This window comes from Trichosurus vulpecula, chromosome 1 (assembly GCF_011100635.1).
Source record: "Trichosurus vulpecula isolate mTriVul1 chromosome 1, mTriVul1.pri, whole genome shotgun sequence".
NCBI classification, from domain to species: Eukaryota; Metazoa; Chordata; class Mammalia; order Diprotodontia; family Phalangeridae; genus Trichosurus; species Trichosurus vulpecula.
Window position 1 is genome coordinate 21249629 of NC_050573.1, and position 17579 is coordinate 21267207.

At 49.3% G+C, this 17579-nt stretch overlaps 1 protein-coding gene across 1 annotated transcript in view; it reads right to left on the reverse strand.

Moving 5' to 3' along the window:
* Window positions 1-17579, reverse strand: part of FAM222A (family with sequence similarity 222 member A) — an 84532-nt gene that overhangs the window by 16630 nt on the left and 50323 nt on the right. The window contains exon 2 of the mRNA XM_036741518.1: window positions 15383-15509. Within this exon, the coding sequence (XP_036597413.1) occupies window positions 15383-15464 (82 nt within the window). The 5' untranslated portion in view covers window positions 15465-15509. The remainder of the gene's footprint in view (window positions 1-15382; window positions 15510-17579) is intronic.

Sequence of the window (17579 nt, forward strand, 5' to 3'; positions counted from 1 at the left end):
GTCTCCTTCTCTGTAAAAATGAGGGGGCTGGACAAGATGACTTCTAGGGTCCCCCTCCAGCTCTGAATCCATAAATAAATGAAATGGAACTCAGTAGAACTCTTCCGGGCCCTAGAGGAAGAACCAGCCCTGACCAAAGATTGCATTGTTCCCCCGCTGGCCCCACAGGACCCCCAGGATAGCTGCTCACTGCATTCCTCTTTCTTTCTGTCTTGGCCTTGAGTCTGTCATAGGGGTTCCATGAGACCAGGAGAAACAGCCCTGCTACAAGACGTGTTGACATATTGACAGGTATGTATGCCGGCATGAATCGATGAGCAAGCATTTATGAAGCCCCCACCGGGAGCCAGGTCCCATGGCTAGGCACAAACACAAAAGAAGCAATCTTTCCCTTGGAGGAGCTTCCATCCTACCCGGGGAGACAGCTTGTACAGAAAGAAGCAAACAGGAGGACACACAGCCAGAATGGGAAGACACTTGGTCTGACAGGAGGGATGCTGGGAGGGTCTGCCTACAGTGAAGTCACTAACCCCCTGTGGGACCTGGGGCCCATCTCAATGACTCAACACGTGAAATGAAGACTTTAAAGGCCCCTCCTCAGTGCAGGCAGGACCAGATAGCACAGTGTGGAGGACGCTGACTCTGGACTCAGGGGACCTGGGTTCAAATTATACCTTTAATGACTGTGACCTTCCCAGCTCTGACATTCCCTGTTCTGAGACCTCTCCCAGCCCTGGCATCCTCTGTTCTAAGGCCCCTCCCAGCTCTGACGTTCCCTGTTCTAAGGCCCCTCCCAGCTCTGACATCCCCTGTTCTAAGGCCCCTCCCAGCTCTGACATCCCCTGTTCTAAGGTCCCTGACATACCCTTTTTTAAGGGCCCTCCAGGTCTGACATTCTTTCTTCTAAGGCCCCTCCCAGACCTAACACTCTTTGTTCTGAGGTCCCTCCCAGTTCTGACATTCCCTAAAGGCCTTCCCAACTCTGACATCCCCTGTTCTGAGGTCCCTCTCAGTTCTGACATTCTCTATTCTAAGGCACCTCCCAGCTCTGACATTCCCTGTTCTGAGGCCCCTTCCAGCCCTGACATCACCTGTTCTAAGGCCTCTCTAGGCTTTCACATTCTCCTTTCTGTAACTTTCTGTATGTAGGGGCTGCCACACTGTACACTGGAACATCTCTATGGGGACTATACTGTCTGATCAAGTCGGGGCAGGGAGCAGTGGGGCAGCCCCATGCAAAGGGCCTGTGGGGCTGGAACCATAATCAGTATAATTCTGATTTCTCACCCAAACCACTGTGTACTTATTTTTCATATAACCTCTATTTACTCTAAATTCTGAACATGTTAAATCCCACCCCAGCCCCTCCAGCACAGCATAAGCAGGTCAATGCAGTGCAATGGAAGCCACTGGAGTCTGGGGACCTGGGTTCTAATCCCACCTCAGACACTGCCTATGTGACCTTGGTTAAGTCACCCAACTTTCTTGGGTCTCAGTTTCTTTCCTTGTAAAATTTTGGAGGATCACATGAGATGGTCTCTTGTATCAGTAATTAAGGTGGGACTTTCTTTTACTGTTTTCTCTTTTATCACTTATTTAATCAAGCGCCCTTGATGAGTCTGGCCTTTGTTTCTTTGATTAAATTAGAAGTCTTTGATGACCTCCTTGCTTCAAGGGAAAGCCTGGTTTGCATGGGTTTGAGTCACAAGTTTGTGACACCAGAAACTTTTAGGCCATGTGGGTTTGACGCCCTTTGACCCTGAACAGGGAACAGGGTAAGGTTGGCGTTTTTCCTTGGGGCTCTCACTCACTGGAGGAGTGTCTTGTGGCTTGTTAAGAGTCCCCTGTCTTGTAAACCCAGATGTTGATGCTTTCCTGGTAACTATGGATTGTGATTTGAATCAGACAAGGTCTGTCTATTGATGTTTGTGGTTTCTATTTGTATTTGTTCTCAAGTTCAAGGTGCTGGCTTTTCCTCCTGAACTAAGTGAGTTATGTTTGTATGTGTGATTAAAGTGAGATTGTTAACCCCTTACAGTTGCTTTCCTTGGTAGAACAGATCAAAGAACCTGTGCTGGCAGCTCTTGTCCCTGGTCTTGTTGGGTCTTGCACCCCACAACAGCTGCTAGCTCAATTGCTGCCACACTTCTGAGGTCCCTTCCAGCTCTGAATCTCTGACTCAGCAGTGACTAGGCTTGCCGTCTTTTCCTCCCTCATCCTTAGCATGGGCATCGTTGACGATCCTGATCCCCAAGCAGGCCATCCCAAGCTTCGGTCCTGATATCTGCTGCTGTAGCTGGTTCCATCTCCAGAGCCCTGAAGTTTGTCTCCTTCCTGATCCCTGACTTGGTCTCTGTTCCTCTCCCTCTCTCTCTCTTCTCCAGAACCACCTTGTCTCTCTTCACCTCTGCCCTCCTCAAGCTCTCCTGGCCATTTTGGTCCCTTTCTCTTTCCCTCTATTTCCCCCCCCCTCCCTCCATTTGTCCCCCCCATTTGCCCCCCATCCATTTGCCCCCTCTCCCTCCATTTCCCCCCTCCCCCTCCATCTCCACCTGTTCATCATTCTTCATCGTGACTGGCCTGTCTTGTTCTCTGCCTCCAGCTTTTTATCCCCCAATATGCCTCTCTCTCCTGTCTCCCTCTCTCTGTGTCTGACCCCTTCTTTATCTGCCTGTTCTTCCTCAGCTACCTCCCCTGCTGTCTTCATTTCTCTATCCTCGTCTGCCTTTCTTTTTTCCATGCCTTCCAGGCTCTTTCTTCATCTGTCTGGCCTCCCCCCAGCTCTCCCCATGTCTGTGTTTCTCCATGTCTGGCTGTCTCTCTATCTCTGCATCTTCTGCTCCAGCTGTCTCTCTCCAAACCTCTAGCGGCCATCCCCTCTCTCATGCCACCTTCCCCGGGCACTTGGAGGAGGGCTAGTCAGGGGCCCTGGGCCTGGCCGATTCCATTTCTCAGGCTGCCCTCAATCACAGCTGAATAATTGAATCTGCTCGACAGTCAAAGATTTGTTTGAATTTTATTGGAATTGTAAATTGTTTTGTTTCTTCCGTATTTTATTAGCAAAAATGGAAAAGGCATCGTCTGTGGCAATAACCCTCTGGCTTTCTCTAGTGGACTGACTAGCAGGCCCAGGAGCTCCTTAGAAAGGATTGGGGGTCAGGGGTCTTCCAGCCACTATTCATTTAAGTGAGCTGGTCATCAATCCAGCTTTGGGCTGGGTTGAGTGCAGACTGGCAGCAAACTCTGCTCTGGTGGGAGGGAGGAAGAGAAGGTATACCCCATTCCCCCCTAATCTGGTCAAGGATCTCTCCTGCCCTGGGGCAGGCTGAACTGGAAATTCCTGAGACCACCGAATTTTGGAGCTAAGGGGACCCTCAGTCAGCATGGTTCATGCTGCGTGATATAGTGGACCGAATGCTGGACCCAAAGTTCTGAGTTCAAATTCTGTCTCTGATATTGGATCAAGCAAGTCACAGAGGTCACTCAGTGTGTCTCAGTTTCCTCAGGATTTATAAAATCAGGGAAGTCTCCTGTGGCTCTATGATCCTGGGAGCTTAGAAAGCATCTAAACCAAGGGTTCTTCACCTCTGACCAGAGTCTAATAAGGTCTATGGCCCCTTACCAATATCCTATGTCTAAATGCATAAAATAGAATGAACAGGGTTACAAAGAAAACCTACTGAATTGTAATATAGTCATCTAGATACTTGGGAAAAAAAAATCCAAGTTCATGGACCCCAGGCTGAGAACCTCTGATCCAATTCAAGGCATTCATTTTTCATAAGGGGAGACTGAGGCTCCCGGAGGAGGAGGGTACAGAGGTGCACAGGGACTTGGAGGAAGAGCTAAGGGGGGTGGGGAGGGTGGAGGTAGGGGGTTGGGGGGTGTCCTGCCTCCCCTCTCCCCCCAATACCACCGTGCTGTTTTCCCAAGGACTTGGCTCCCAGAAAGAGCTTCCCCTCAGGCCATTGTCACTTTGGCCCCAGAGTCTTAAGAGTCATTGGAAAAACTGTGGGCTGTCTGGGAAGGAAGGCCCTGGGGCCATCCTGCCCAACCCCCTCATGCTACAGAGGGGCCAGCAAAGGGAAGGGACAGGGAGGTACGAGCAGAGGACTGGAAACTGGCTTCTCCCATTCTTCTAAGGCCCCTTAGACACCTCTTTCTTGATATCAAATCCAAAGCTGCCCCTTGGCACCTTCCCCCCTAGGGTACCTAGTTCTGGCTTAGTGGACTAGAACAAATCAGGGCATCGAGTCCAAATGGGCCCTAAACAGGAATTCCATGGAAGGCATCCAATCACAGCCTCCCTGGCCCTCCCTATGTCCTTCACCCTAAGCCTACTCCCAACCCTAACTCTGGCCCTGGCCTCCTTGGAGTGACCCTTCCCTCCCCTCCCCTCTCCCCTCCTCTCCTCCCCTGTCCTCCTCTCCCCACCCCTCCCCTTTCTTCTCCCCTCCCCTCCCCTCCCTTTTCTTCTCCCCTCCCCTCCCCTTTCCTCTCCCTTCCCCACCCTTTCCTTCCCCTCCCCTCCCCACCTCTCCCATCTCCTTCTCTCCTCTACCCTCCCCTCCTCTTTCCCTTCCCTGCCTCTTTCCCTTCCCCTTTCCCCTCCCCTCTTCTCTCTTCTCCCCTCTCCTCTCCCCCCTCTTCATTCTTTCCCTCAGCAGGCACTGGCTGAGTATGTGCTCAGGTAGGGATCCTATGCTGGGCACCAAGAGCCACCCCCTCTCCTGTGAGCTTTGGTTTTTGTCTCTGCAGAGTGGGCCCAGACAATCCCTGGCCTGCCTCCGTCACGGGATTCAATGAGATAATCTCCTCCAATGGCCTCTGTCACCTGCCAAGCGCTCCAGAAACGTCAGCTTGTATTACTGCTGTTACATGCAGACAGGGCAGGCTCCGTCACAGACGATGCGCTAGAAGGGCTGAGGCAGGCCCAGGAAACGCTGGGAGAGAGCTTCCTGCCCCGTGCGTGCTCGTGAGCGCCGGATTTGGAGTCTGGGTCCAGTCAGGTGCCAGCTCTATAACAGTTGGGTCACGTTTACATAGAACTCTAAGGTTCGACAAAGTCACCTCACTGGCTTCTCCCCCAGGAGTTAGGGGAGCAGGGACCGCCTACCTGGGAACAAAGAACTACTATTATCCCCATTTTACAGACGAGAAGACTGAGGCTCAGGCGAACTCAGGTCTTCCTGACCCCAGGTGCTGCGCTCTAGACACCTGTGTGATCTTGGCCATGATGCTCCCTCTTTCTGGGCCTTAGTTTACCCACCTGTAAAATGAGTGGGCTGGCCTCATAGGTCTCTTCTAGCTCTAAATCCCCAAATAACCTAGGAGCTCCTTATGTCAGCAACAGCAGCAGCCCTGCGCCAGAAGCGCAGTCTGGGCGAATAAAGTGGGCATCTCTCCTTGTGCCACCCGGTGCCCCTGGGAAGCAGGCAGGGGCAACATGCATGAACCCAGGAGACTCACCCAAAGGGCACAGGCTTAGTCTGGCAGACAGCATGTTCTGTGCCCTGGGCCACCACCTTGTCCCCAGTGCAGCTGGAGCGTTTCCAGGGAGAGCTCGGGAGTCTCTCCCTCCTATCTACTGGGCCAGGAGTCAAGGAGTCACTGGCCTCTCACTCCTGAAAGGGGCCTCTGCCCAGTTCACAAAGCAAGACTAAGGGAGTTTCGAGGTGAGTTTCAATCACTGGGGCCCACATCTACTCCTGTGGGGATTCCTGCAGGAACCTGGCTTTCTCTGCTGCTCCTGTGACTCAGAAACTAGTTGGCCTTTAAAGGACAGCTTGTTCATCAGCATCATAATAATGATAATGCGGGCTGACGTTCCTATAACACTTTAAGGTTTGCAAAGCACTTTACCTACCTGTGCTACCTCATTTAATCCTCACAACATCTCTAGGAGGGAGGCATTATTATTGTCACCCCCATTTTACAGATGTGGAAACTGAGGCTGAAGGAGATTAAGCGACTTGCCCAGCATCACATAGCTGGTAAGGGTCTGATGTAGAATCTGAACTCAGGTCTTCCTGACTCTAGGCCCAGTACTCTACCCACTGTGCCATCTAGCTGCCCAAGACAAGATCAGATGGTCTTAAACTGGGATCTCTGAACTTAAAAAAGTTTTTATAATCATATTGCAATATCCTTGGCTTTCTTTTATGCATTTAAGAGATTTATTCTGAGGAGAAATCCTTAGGTTTCACCAGACACTGCCCAAGGGGCTCAGGACCCAAAGAGGGAAGAACTCCTGGGCTACAGGACCAGATGGAGTCACAAGTGAATTCTACCAAACAGTCAAAGAACAATGAATTCCAATATTACATAAACTGTTTGAAAAAAAGAGGTAAAGAAGGAGTCCAACCAAATTCCTTTTATGACACTAATGTGTCTTTGATACCAAATCCAGGGAGAGCAATGTGTTGGTAATCAAAATGGGCTCCTTAGCACTTGTTCAACAAGTGCCCTTGAAGAGTTTGGCCTTTGTTTCCTTTGATTAATTCAGTGTCTTTGATTGAGTCTTACTAGGTGCTAAGCCCCAGGCCCAAACCCCTATTAGGTGTAAAACCTTAGTGGGTGTGGATTGGCAACTAAGGTGGGGCCCAAGGTGGGGCTAACTCCAGGGAGGGACTAGTTTACATGTCTGGGAGAGCAGAGGCTTTTAGACCACATGGGTTTAAGTCTGCCTCTTTGTGTCACTTCTAGGTCACGTGGGTGAGTCGCATGTGTGACTCACCCCTGACGCTGAAAAAGATATAAAAAGCAGGGGTTGGCTGTCTGTTCTTTGGAGCTCTTTGCCTCAGTAATGGTGGCACATGACTCTGGGCCAGTCCTTGTTCTGAGCTCCCAGGCTGAACCTAGATGTTGGTAACTATGAATTGTATTGGGTCTGTCTGTTGATATTTGTAAATTGTTTGTATTTTGTTCTGAAGTTTAGGGTGCTGGTTTTTTCCCCCGAACTAAGTGAATGCTGTCTGTATGCTGAATTAAAGTAAACTTGTCAACCCCTTCACCTTGCTTTCCTTATTAAGGCAGATCAAAAGAACCTGTGCTATTGGCAGCTTTCTGGGTGCTGGCTGTGGGTGGATCTTACAATCCCACAGAAGCTGCTAGCCAGATTGCTGAAACAAGCAAAAATAAAGAAAAGTAAAGACCAATTTCCTTAATGAATATTAATTCAAAAATTTAAATAAAATACTAGCAAGGAGAGTACTGCATTATATCCCAAAGATCATATGCTTCACAGGTAGGATCTATACCAGGAATTCAGGGCTAGTTCAATATTAGGGAAAAAAAAAACTATAAGCATAATTGACCATATCAATAATAAAACAGCAAAATTTGTAAGATTATCTCAATAGATGCAAGCTTTTGATAAAATACAATATCTATTCTTATTAAAAACACTAGAAAGCTTAGGAATAAATGGAGCTTAAAATGACAAACAGTATCTATTTGAAACCAAGAACAACCACCATCTGTAATGGGGATAAACTAGAAGCCTTCCCAATAAGATCAGGGGTGAAACAAGGATGTCCATCATTGCCACCATTATTCAGTATTGTTCCAGAAATGCTAGCTATAGCAATAAGAGAAGAAAAAGAAATGGAAGGAATTAGAATAGGCAGTGAGGAAACAAAACTATCACTCTTGACAGATGATATGATAGTATACTTAGAAAATTCTAGAGAATTAACTAAAACCTAGTTGAAACAATTAACAACTTTAGCAAAGTTTGAGGATATAAAACAAATCCATATAAATCATCAGCATATATTACCAAGAAAACCCAGCAGGAAGAGATAGAAAGAGAAATTCCGTTTAAAATAACTGTAGATAATATAAAATACTTAGGAGTTTATCTGCTAAGACAAACCCAGGAACTATATGAACACAATTACAAAACAGTTTTCATACATATAAAGGCAGATCTAAACAACTGGAGAAAAATTAATTGCTCATGGGTAGGCTGAGCCAATATAATAAAAATGACAACTGTACTTAAATTGGTTTACTTATTCAGTGTCATACCAGTCAAATTACCAAAGAATTATTTCATAGATCTAGAAAAAGATAATAACAAAATTCATCTGGAAGAACAAAAGGTCAAGAAAATCAAGAGAATCAATGAAAAAAATGTGAAGGAAAGTGGCTTAGTTGTGGCAGATTTCAAACAAATACAGATTTTACAAAGTGGTAATCATCAAAACAATCTGGAACTGGCTAACCAATAGAGTAGTAGATCAGTAGAATAGATAATGTACACAACACACAGTAGTAAACAACCACAGTAATCTAATGTTTGATAAACCCAAAGATCCAAGCTTCAGGGGCAAGAATTCACTATGTGACAAAGATTGCTGGGAAAACTAGAAAGCAATTTGGCAGAAACCAGGTATAGACCAACACCTCACACCGTATATGAAAATAAGATCAAAATTGATAAATGTTTTAGACATAAAGGGTGATATCATAAGTAAATTAGGAGAGCTTGGAAAAATGTACCTGTCAGATCTATGGATAAAGGAAGAGTTTATGACCAAATAAGCAATAAAATGGATCACAGGAAGTATAATGGATAATTTTGATAATATGAAATTAAAAAGGTTTTGTTCAAATAAAACCAATGTAGCCAAAATTAAAGGAAAATCAGGAAACTGAAGGGAGGGGGGATTTATAGCAGGTTTCTCTGATAAAGGCCTCATTTCTTAAATATATAGGAAACTGAGTCAAATTTACAAAAATAAGAGCCATTTTCCAATTTGTAAATGGTCAAAGGATATGAACAAGCACTTTTCAGAAGAAGAAACCAAAGCTATCTCTAAATCACTATTTGATTAGAGAAATGCAAATTAAAGCAACTGAGGTACTACCTCACACTTATAAGATTGACTAATATGACAGAAAAGGAAAATGATAAACATTGAAGGGGATATAGGGAAACTGAGACACTAATGTACTGTTGGTGGAGTTGTGAACTGATCCAACCATTCTGAAAAACAATTTGGAACTATGTACAAAGGGCTATAAAACTGTGCATATCCTTTGATCCAGCAATGCCACTACTAGGTCTGAGAGCAAAGAAAGGGGAAAAGGACCTATTTGTGTGTATAGATGCTCTTTTTGTGGTGGCAAAGAATTGGAAATTGAGGGGATGTTCATCAACTGGGGAATGGCTGAACAAGTTGTGGTATATGATTGTGATGGAATACTATTGTGCTATAAGAAATGTTGAGGGGGATGGTTTCAGAAAAACCTGGGAAGACCTATGTGAACTGATGCAAAGTGAAATGAGCAGAACAAAGGGAAGACTGTACATGGTAACAGCAACATTGTAACACAGACCAACTGAGAAAGACTCGTCAGCTGCCTCATCAGTATAAAGAAGTTTGAGCTACATGATCTTGAAGGTCCCTCTCAGCTCTAAACCCTAAGATTCCATGACTTGGCAGATCTGGCCCTGAGTCTTCCCCCTACCAACAAGAGACACAATGGCAGAGATGATGATAGGGCCCTGGACTTGGAGTCAGAAGGCCTGGGTTCAAATCTTGCCCTTCATGCTTCTTAGCTATGGTGCCCTGGGCAAGTCACCTAATGAGTGCTTCAGTTTCTAAGGGCAGTGGAGTTCATGGCCTTCCAAGGCCTCTCTCAGCTCTAAATCTATGACCTCTGGAGCCCAGGCCTCTGAGGCTCCCACCTGCCTTCCTAGTTTGGTTCAGGAGTTCTGAAGAGGGAGGGGTCGCTGCCACAAAGGCTGACATGAAGAGGTAGGCAGTGACCCTGCCCTCCCTGCTTCCGATGGGGCATGACCTTGTATGGTGTCCTAAGACACCAGGCAAAGATGCTGCCACTCTCTGGGGTGGCCGGAGCTAATCCTAGCCCCCTGAAGGGGAGTCTGGGGGCTTTAGCCTTCAGAGCCAGAGTCCTAGCTCTCCAAGTGGTCCTTATTTTTAGCTGCAGATGACTCAAAGTTTGTATATCAATAGCATTACAATAAATTCAAATGTTCATTAGTGGGAAAAGCCCCACACAGCTGAAATAAACAGGACTGTGTGCTAGGAAGGCTCAGCTGGCCTGGAGCCAGAGCATGGCTGGAGTGGAGGTGGCGGAGAGGGAGGGAGCCAGGAGGGCAGGACCCTTGGGGAGAGTTATTCTCCCTGTTGGGGTGGGCTAGAAGTGGGCAGTGTGGGGGAGGGGAGCAGCCAGCCCTGCCTCTGGCTCTTGCCTGGGTTGGATGTCTCGACTGGCCTAACTCTCACTCCTGCTGAAACCAGAGGCAACCTTTACCTTCACCTGTCTTAGGTGAGGACTGAGAACAGGCCAGCAGGCAGCTCTCCCAAGAGAAAGCAGATGGGTAGGGGGGAGGTAGGGCCACCCAGAGGGTGGGAACCCACATTGGGACACAGGCAACCTTTTGTACCCCCACCCCCAAACTGAGTTCTCACATCAATGTCACTTCTTTCTGACTCAAACCCCCCATCCCCCTCCCCAAGGTCATATACCCCAGGATGGGGTCCAAGGTCAGACCCTGCACAAGGGATTTCCTCTCTTTGGGTCTTAATTTCCTCCTTGGGAAAATGGAGGGGAGGAATTGGACTAGATATGCCAGCTCTAAAATCCACCGTTCTAGGGCTCTTCTCTGTCTGCCAACCTGTTTTCAGTCTGCCCAGGGATATAAGAGGTCAGGTTTGGAAGAAAGACAGACATTCATCAGGGAAGTGAGGGTGGGGCCAGAGAGAGCGAAGTCAAGCCAGGGCAAGGCCTGGGAGGGGAGGACGGTACCTGGATCCCTATATGCCAGCAGCCCTCAGGCAGGGAAATGAGTCACCTTACCTTTTTGGTGAGATTCACCCCCAAATTAATCAAAGGTCTGGCAGGCTAATAGGATTTAACAGCCATGCTGGCTGGGCCTGACCTGGCATCAACCCACCTAAAAGCCTGCTATGGGCTCCTGTGTCGTTACCACGAATGGGACACAGGTGCCAAGGCCCTGGAGATAAGGCCTGGGTTGCTTTGGAACCGGGCAAGTGGCCAGAACCTCTTGGGGATGGGGTGTCAAGGAGGGGAGGAACTTGGAGGTACCCCCCACCCTGCCCAGCTGGGCCCTGCCTCCCCACTCTTAACATCCCACCACTTAGAGGCAAGGGCAGGGAAGGCAAGCCACACTGGGAGACTTCTAGGTCCTTTCCAAGCCCTGACTCTAGGATCCAGAGTCACTTCTCCTTCCAGGCTTCAGTTTCCTCCTCTAAAAATGCACGGGACAGAGTAGAACATTGAAGTTCCTTCTAATGCTAGATTTATGGTCTGATGACTCAGAGTTGGAAGGAACCTTAAAAGCCTTCAATTTTTACAGAAAGGGAAACTAAGGCCCAGAAGGGGAGGAGGCTGGATGGAGGGACAAAGGGCAGAGTAGAGAGCTGGGCTTAGGCCTTCTGGCTTTTTCTACCAGTACTGTGTCTGCCGACAGGTGCTCCCCCCAGCCTTTAGTCTCTAGGGCCTGGCTCCTTCAGGGGAGTAAATGGAGCAGAGACAGGGCTCCTAGCTGAGGGATGCCAGGCCCCTCACTTTGTACCCCCTGCCGGCACTTGGGGTGTAGGGAAGGTGCTGTCCCTGACTGTGCCCCACTGGGGTGGGGGAATCAGCCTATGGTGAAGGGGGGGCGGTGCCGTCCCTGCCTGTGCCCCACCGGGGTGGGGGGGAGTCAGCCTATGGCTGTCCCTGCCTGTGCCCCACTGCACATGTGTGGGGGCAGAGTCAGCCTGGGGGGAGGGAGAGGGGAACAGACCTCTCCGGACTCATTAGGCCTCATCCAGGCCTGCTGGTCTTGGTCACCAGCTGAGCTGGGGCACTTGTGGGAAGGCCCCAGGCCCCCTGTTTAATTTGCTTATCTCTTCGTCCCTTCCTCCCTCCTCTCTTTTCCTGGTCTCTTTAATTACCTGGTAAGTCAATGTCACTTTCAATAAGTCTGGAAGAATCCAAGCAGCCCAGAGCCCTGGGCCCAGGCTGGAAGGGGAGGGAGAGAGGCGAGCCAGGGTGGGGCACTGGCTTCTTCTTCTCCACGGGAGGGCAAAGGTAGCTGTTCTAGGCCCAGTCCCCCCCTCCCTCCCCCCCCCCCCCGCCACACTCCCCATTGCTGGCCAGGTTGGATCTCATTTGTCTCAGCTCAGAGCACTTTAGGGGGCTCATCTCCAGAGGCACCTTGGGCTGGCTCTGAACCATGCAGATTCTCTGCAAAATGAGGGGCTTGGATCAGACCAGGGAGGGGCTTTTTGTCATCTTGGACCCCTGTCACCATCAGCCTGGTGAAGCCTGAGGACCCCTTCTCAGAAGGACAGAATTAAATATCTCGAATAAAATGCAGGTGGTTATGAGAGTAACCAAAGGGTCCTAAGATGACATTTTTCACCATCAAAGTTCACAGACCCCTATGGACTCTAGGTTAAGAATTTTTGATCCTGAGAATCTCTTTAGGCCTCCCCAGCCCTGACATCCCCTGTTCTGAGGTCCCTCCCACCCCTGACATTCTCTGGTCTAAGGCCCCTCCTATCTCTGACATTCCCCGTTCTAAGGCCCCTCCCAGTTCTTATTTTCTTTCACCCTCTCTCACAACGTGTAACCTCTCTACCTGATAAGTAACTCCATCGCATCCTGTCTCCTCCAACAGATCTCACCCCTGTCATCCCCACTCTCACTTATTGCAATCTCTCCCTACTCATTCCTTTCTGCCTACAAACATTCCGTGTCCCTCCAACCCTGAGAAACCCCTCATCTGATCCTTCCATCCCCAATAGCTATCATCCTATACATCTCTTCTGTCCTTGGCAGCTAAACTCTTCAAAAAGGCCTTTCTCTCCTCTCACTCTCTTCTTATCCCCTTATAGTCTGGCTTCTGACCTCATCATTCCTCAAGCACTGCTCCCTCCAAAGTTACCAATGATCTCTCAGCTGCCAAATCTAATGGCCTTTTCTCAATCCTCATTCTCCTTCACCCCTCTGCAGCTTCTGACACTGTGGATCATTCTCTTCTTGTTAGACGTTCAGGATCTTTCTGTCTCTGTCTCCATCTCTGTCTCTGTCTCTGTGTCTCTCTCCCTCCCTCTGTCTCTGTCTGTTTTTCTCTCTGTCTCCGTTTCTCTCTCTCTTTCTCTCTCCTGGTTCTCCTCCTCCCTCTCTGTTCGCTCCTTCTCAGTCTCCTTTGTCAGATCTTCCTCCAGATCACACCCTCTATCCATAGGTGTCCCTCGCTTCTTCTTGTCTCCCTCTATATTCTTTCACTTGGTGAAGCTCCCATGGATTTAATGACCATCTCTCTGCAAATGATTCTCAAATCTCCTGTCCTGTCTCAATCTCTCTGCTAACCTCCAATCTTAGATCTCCAGTGGCCTTTCAGGAATCTTGAATCTGATGTCTAGTAGACATCTCAAACTCAACATATCCAAAACAGAGCTCACCCTCTTTCCCCCAAACCCCATTCCCTCCTACCTTCCCTATTAATCTAGAGGGCACCAGCAGCCTCCCAGTCCCTCAGGCTCTGAACCTAGGAGTCAGCCTGGACTCCTTTCTGTCTCACACCCCCTGACCCAATATGGTGCCAAGGCCTATTTCACCTCTGTGGAATCTCTCCAATCGGCCCCCTTCTCTCCTCACGCTGCCCCCACCCTGGTGCAGACCTTCATCTCCTCACGCCTGGACTGTCACCATAGCTGCTGGGGGTTCTGCCTGCCTTAAGTCTCCCCTGACTCCAATCAGCCTCTAAAGTGATGAAGTTCAGGTCTGATCATGTTAATAAGCTCCAGTGTTTCCCTATCCAGAAGCAAACACAGAATGCTGTTTGGCATTCGGAGCCCTTCATAACCCAGCCCCCTCCCACCTTCGCTTCCTTACACCTGACTCCCCCACCATGCCCTCTGATGCAGTGACACTGGCCTCCTGGCTGTTCCACAAGCAGCACCCTCTGTCGCTTGCCTGTGGGCATTATCTGTGACTGTTCTTCACCCCCAGAATGCTCTCCCTCCTCCGCTCTGCCTCCTGGCCTCCTTCAAATGCCTCTTTCTACAGGAAACCTTTCCTGATCCCTCTCAATGCTAGGCCTTCTCTCTCTAATCATTCCTCTTTCTCTCCTGTAGTTAGCCTGTTTGTATTTCTTTGCTTATCAGCTTCTCCATGAGGTCATAAGCTCCTGGAGGGCAGGGCCTGTCTCTTGCCTCTTTTTGTATCTCCAGTTCCCAGCACACAGTGGGCGCTTATTAGGTGTTTATTGGCTGCCTGACCAAGCTCTGCTCTTCTGGGCTCTATGATCTAAGGCTCCTTCCCGACGTGACCCTCCAAGATTCCTTCCAGTTCTGACATTCTGTGATTCCAAGCTCTGTCTTTTCTCCACTTCTCAGCCCGGTCCTTGGTACAGTGTGAGAAGTTTATAACTCGTTAGTTAACCTGAATAGAGCCTCCTGCTCAAAGCAGGAGTCCTGGTTATCCAGCCTCTGAGGGAAGCATTTAACTCAGGGCCTCAATAAACTACCTATTCCATTTCCAGGAGGCTGTCGTCATTAGGACTGCCAGAGCACAGACAGGGTCAAAGATCTTAGGCCCAGGAGGAACCTGAAAAGTATGGGGCTCAGGCCCTGCCTAGGTGTTATTATCCCCATGGCGTAGATGAAACAACAGAATTGAAGTCAGGTCCCACCAGACAATAGGCTATATCTGACTAGACAGCAGAGAAATAATAGAAGAGAAGATTTAGATGTGAAATCAACCTTCCATATTATCCAATCTGGGCTCTTCATTTTATGGCGTCACCGACCCCTTGGCAGTCGTGGGAAGCCTACAGACCCCTTCTCCGAATCATCTTTTTCAATGCATGAGATAAAATACAGAAGATGACAAAAGAGATCGATTCTGTTGAGGTGCTGTCACCCCAGCATTAGAGAAGCAAGTTCCTGGACCCCCAGCTAAGGAGGCCAGCTCTTCCCCAAGCCCATTTTGCAGATAAGGTAACACAGTCTGGTAAGTAACTCTCCCCAGGCCAAGAAAGAAGCGAGAGGCAGAAGTGGAATTCAAACCCAGGCCCTCTTCATCTCAAGGCTCCTTCTACTCTTCCTCAGAAACCATCGAGTCTAACCTAATTTTACAAAGGATGAAAGTGAACCCTGGAGCAGGCCAGTGACTTGGTCACAGCCACACTGAGAGTGAATGGCAGAGTCAGGAGATCCCCAGGCTATGCAGGGAAGAGAATTGGCCCCCTGGGGCCTGAGTTCCAGGCTTGAGATCTCTCCCCTTGGAGGATGCCTGGCTGAGATGCCATTTCTCCCAGAAGAGGTTAAGAGTCTATTTGTCCAGAGGCTGAGTGCTTACCCTCTGCCCCTCCTGTAACCCAGACACTTACACTTTCGGAGCTCCAGGGTCTTGTTGGGGCACGGGAGATGCTGAGGGGGTGGGTTCTGGGTGCGCTGCAGACAGGCCAGCATTGTGGAGGTGGAGGTGGGGCCCGAGGCTCACGCTGCTCTGTCCCACTGCAAGGCAAAGGAAGAGCTGGTCACTGGGGGGCTGCTGCCTCAGGCCAGGGGAGCGAGGAGAGCCGTTTCTAGTTCACCTCAGACTGGGCGAACTCGAGGCACTCAGACCCCCTGGCCTAATGAGATCTTTGGGTCACCCTCCCATTTTACAGTTGAGAAACCTGAGGCCCACAGAAGTAAGGTGACTTGTTTGTACATCATTGTATGTTGCATTTTGTGTGTGTGTGTGTGTGTGTGTGTATCCTGTTTTCCCCATTAGCCTGGGGTCTTACCCTTCCTTTGCCTCTGTACTTACCACAGTGCCTAGCACAGAGGTGGGGAACCTGTGGCCTCGAGGCCACATGTGGCCCTCTAGGTCCTCAAGTACAGTCCTTGAAGCTTGGATTCCATCAAAGGGCCGCATCTGAGGACCTAGAGTGCCACATGTGGCCTTGAGGTCAAAGGTTCCCCCCGGCTTAGCACATGATAAACACTCTGTAAATGCCTGTTGACCTAGCACATAATAGGCGCTCTGTAAATGCCTGTTGACCTAGCATATAGTAGGTGCTCTGTAAATGCGTGTCAATCTAGCACATAGTAGGCACTGTAAATGCCTGTTGACCTAGCGCATAGTAGGTACTCTGTAATTGCCTGTTGACCTAGCACATAGTAGGCGCTCTGCAAATGCTTGTTGACCTAGCACATAGTAGGCGTTCTGTAAATGCTTGTTGACCGATCCTCTGAAGGTGAATGGCTAGGAGATCTGGACTTCTCTGAGTCTGTTTCTCTGTCTCTTAAAACAGGACTAATGACAGCAGCTGTCTTGTGGGCAGGGCTTAGGTGACACACGTTCAGTGCTGTGGTTTTGCTATAGATTCAAGCTGTTGTCATTCCTATTGTCTCTATCCAAGAGATGAGGAAAGTGAGGGTCACAGGGCCAGAGTCAAGGGCAGGGTTTGAATTCAGTCCTTTCCAGGGCCAAGGCCAGGGTTCTTTCCACAACGTCCTCGCCCCAACACCAACACCTCCAGTCCCTCAAGGTAGTATCTGCCCTAGGACCTGCCAAGGGGAGGGCGGCGGGGAATACACTCCAAGAAATGGGTTACTAGGGAAAAAAAACCATGACAAAGATTTGAGTGAGTGAGTGGCGGGGGGGGGGGGGGGGGGGGGGGTGGACACAGAGAGACAGACAGAAACAAAGAGACTGAGACAGAGGAGAGAGAGAGAGAGATATGGAGAGAGAGACAGAGAGACGGGGAGAGAGCAAGCCATCACACGCCTGGCCCAGAGTCAGCAGCCCAGGGCAGGCCCACATCAGCTGAGCCCATAGTCTGTACATTTCGGGACTGGTCAGAAAGGGGCACATTCCCAGCCATCCCCCTGGGGCCGAGCAGCTTTGACTGACTTCTGGAGTGATCTCTCTGGAGCCTCCCACGGAAGGCAGAGGCCTGGGCAAGTCTAGCCCTGTTCTGGCCTTCAGTGCCCTGTGGCTGACCACAGCTTTTCTCCAGCTGGTAGGAGTGAGCTCTGTAATGGTGAAAGGGTTGGGGGGAGGGGCCCAGAGGGGGTTGTTGAGCCAGCCTCTTCCTGCCTCCCCCTCCAAAGTCAGAGCCCAGCTCTGAGGTCCCCTCCTTTGCCCACACAGACACATAAGGAGACGCCTTCCCCAAGCCCTGTCGTGTCCACATTTGACCTTCACTCGATCTTATGTCCACCCCAACCCCATCAGCCCTCTCACCATGGCTAGTGTTTACGAAGCACTTTGAGGCTGGCCAAGCCCTTTGCAGGTTATACCGTTTGATCCTTGCAACAACAACCCTAAAAGGTCAGTACTAGTATTATCACACTCACTTTACAATTGATGAAACTGAGGCAGAAGTTATGTGACTTGCCTAGGGTCACACAGCCAGGATCTGAGGGAAGATTTGAAGTCAGGTTTTCCTGACTCCAGGTCCAGCTGCCATCTTTCCTTCTTCCTTTAAATGCCTTTATTTCCACTTCTTTCAAAGTCTCTCCTTTTCTCTTCCTTCTCATCTCCTTTTCCATCTTCCCCCTTCCCCCTCCACCAAAGAGCATTCGATCTAGAGT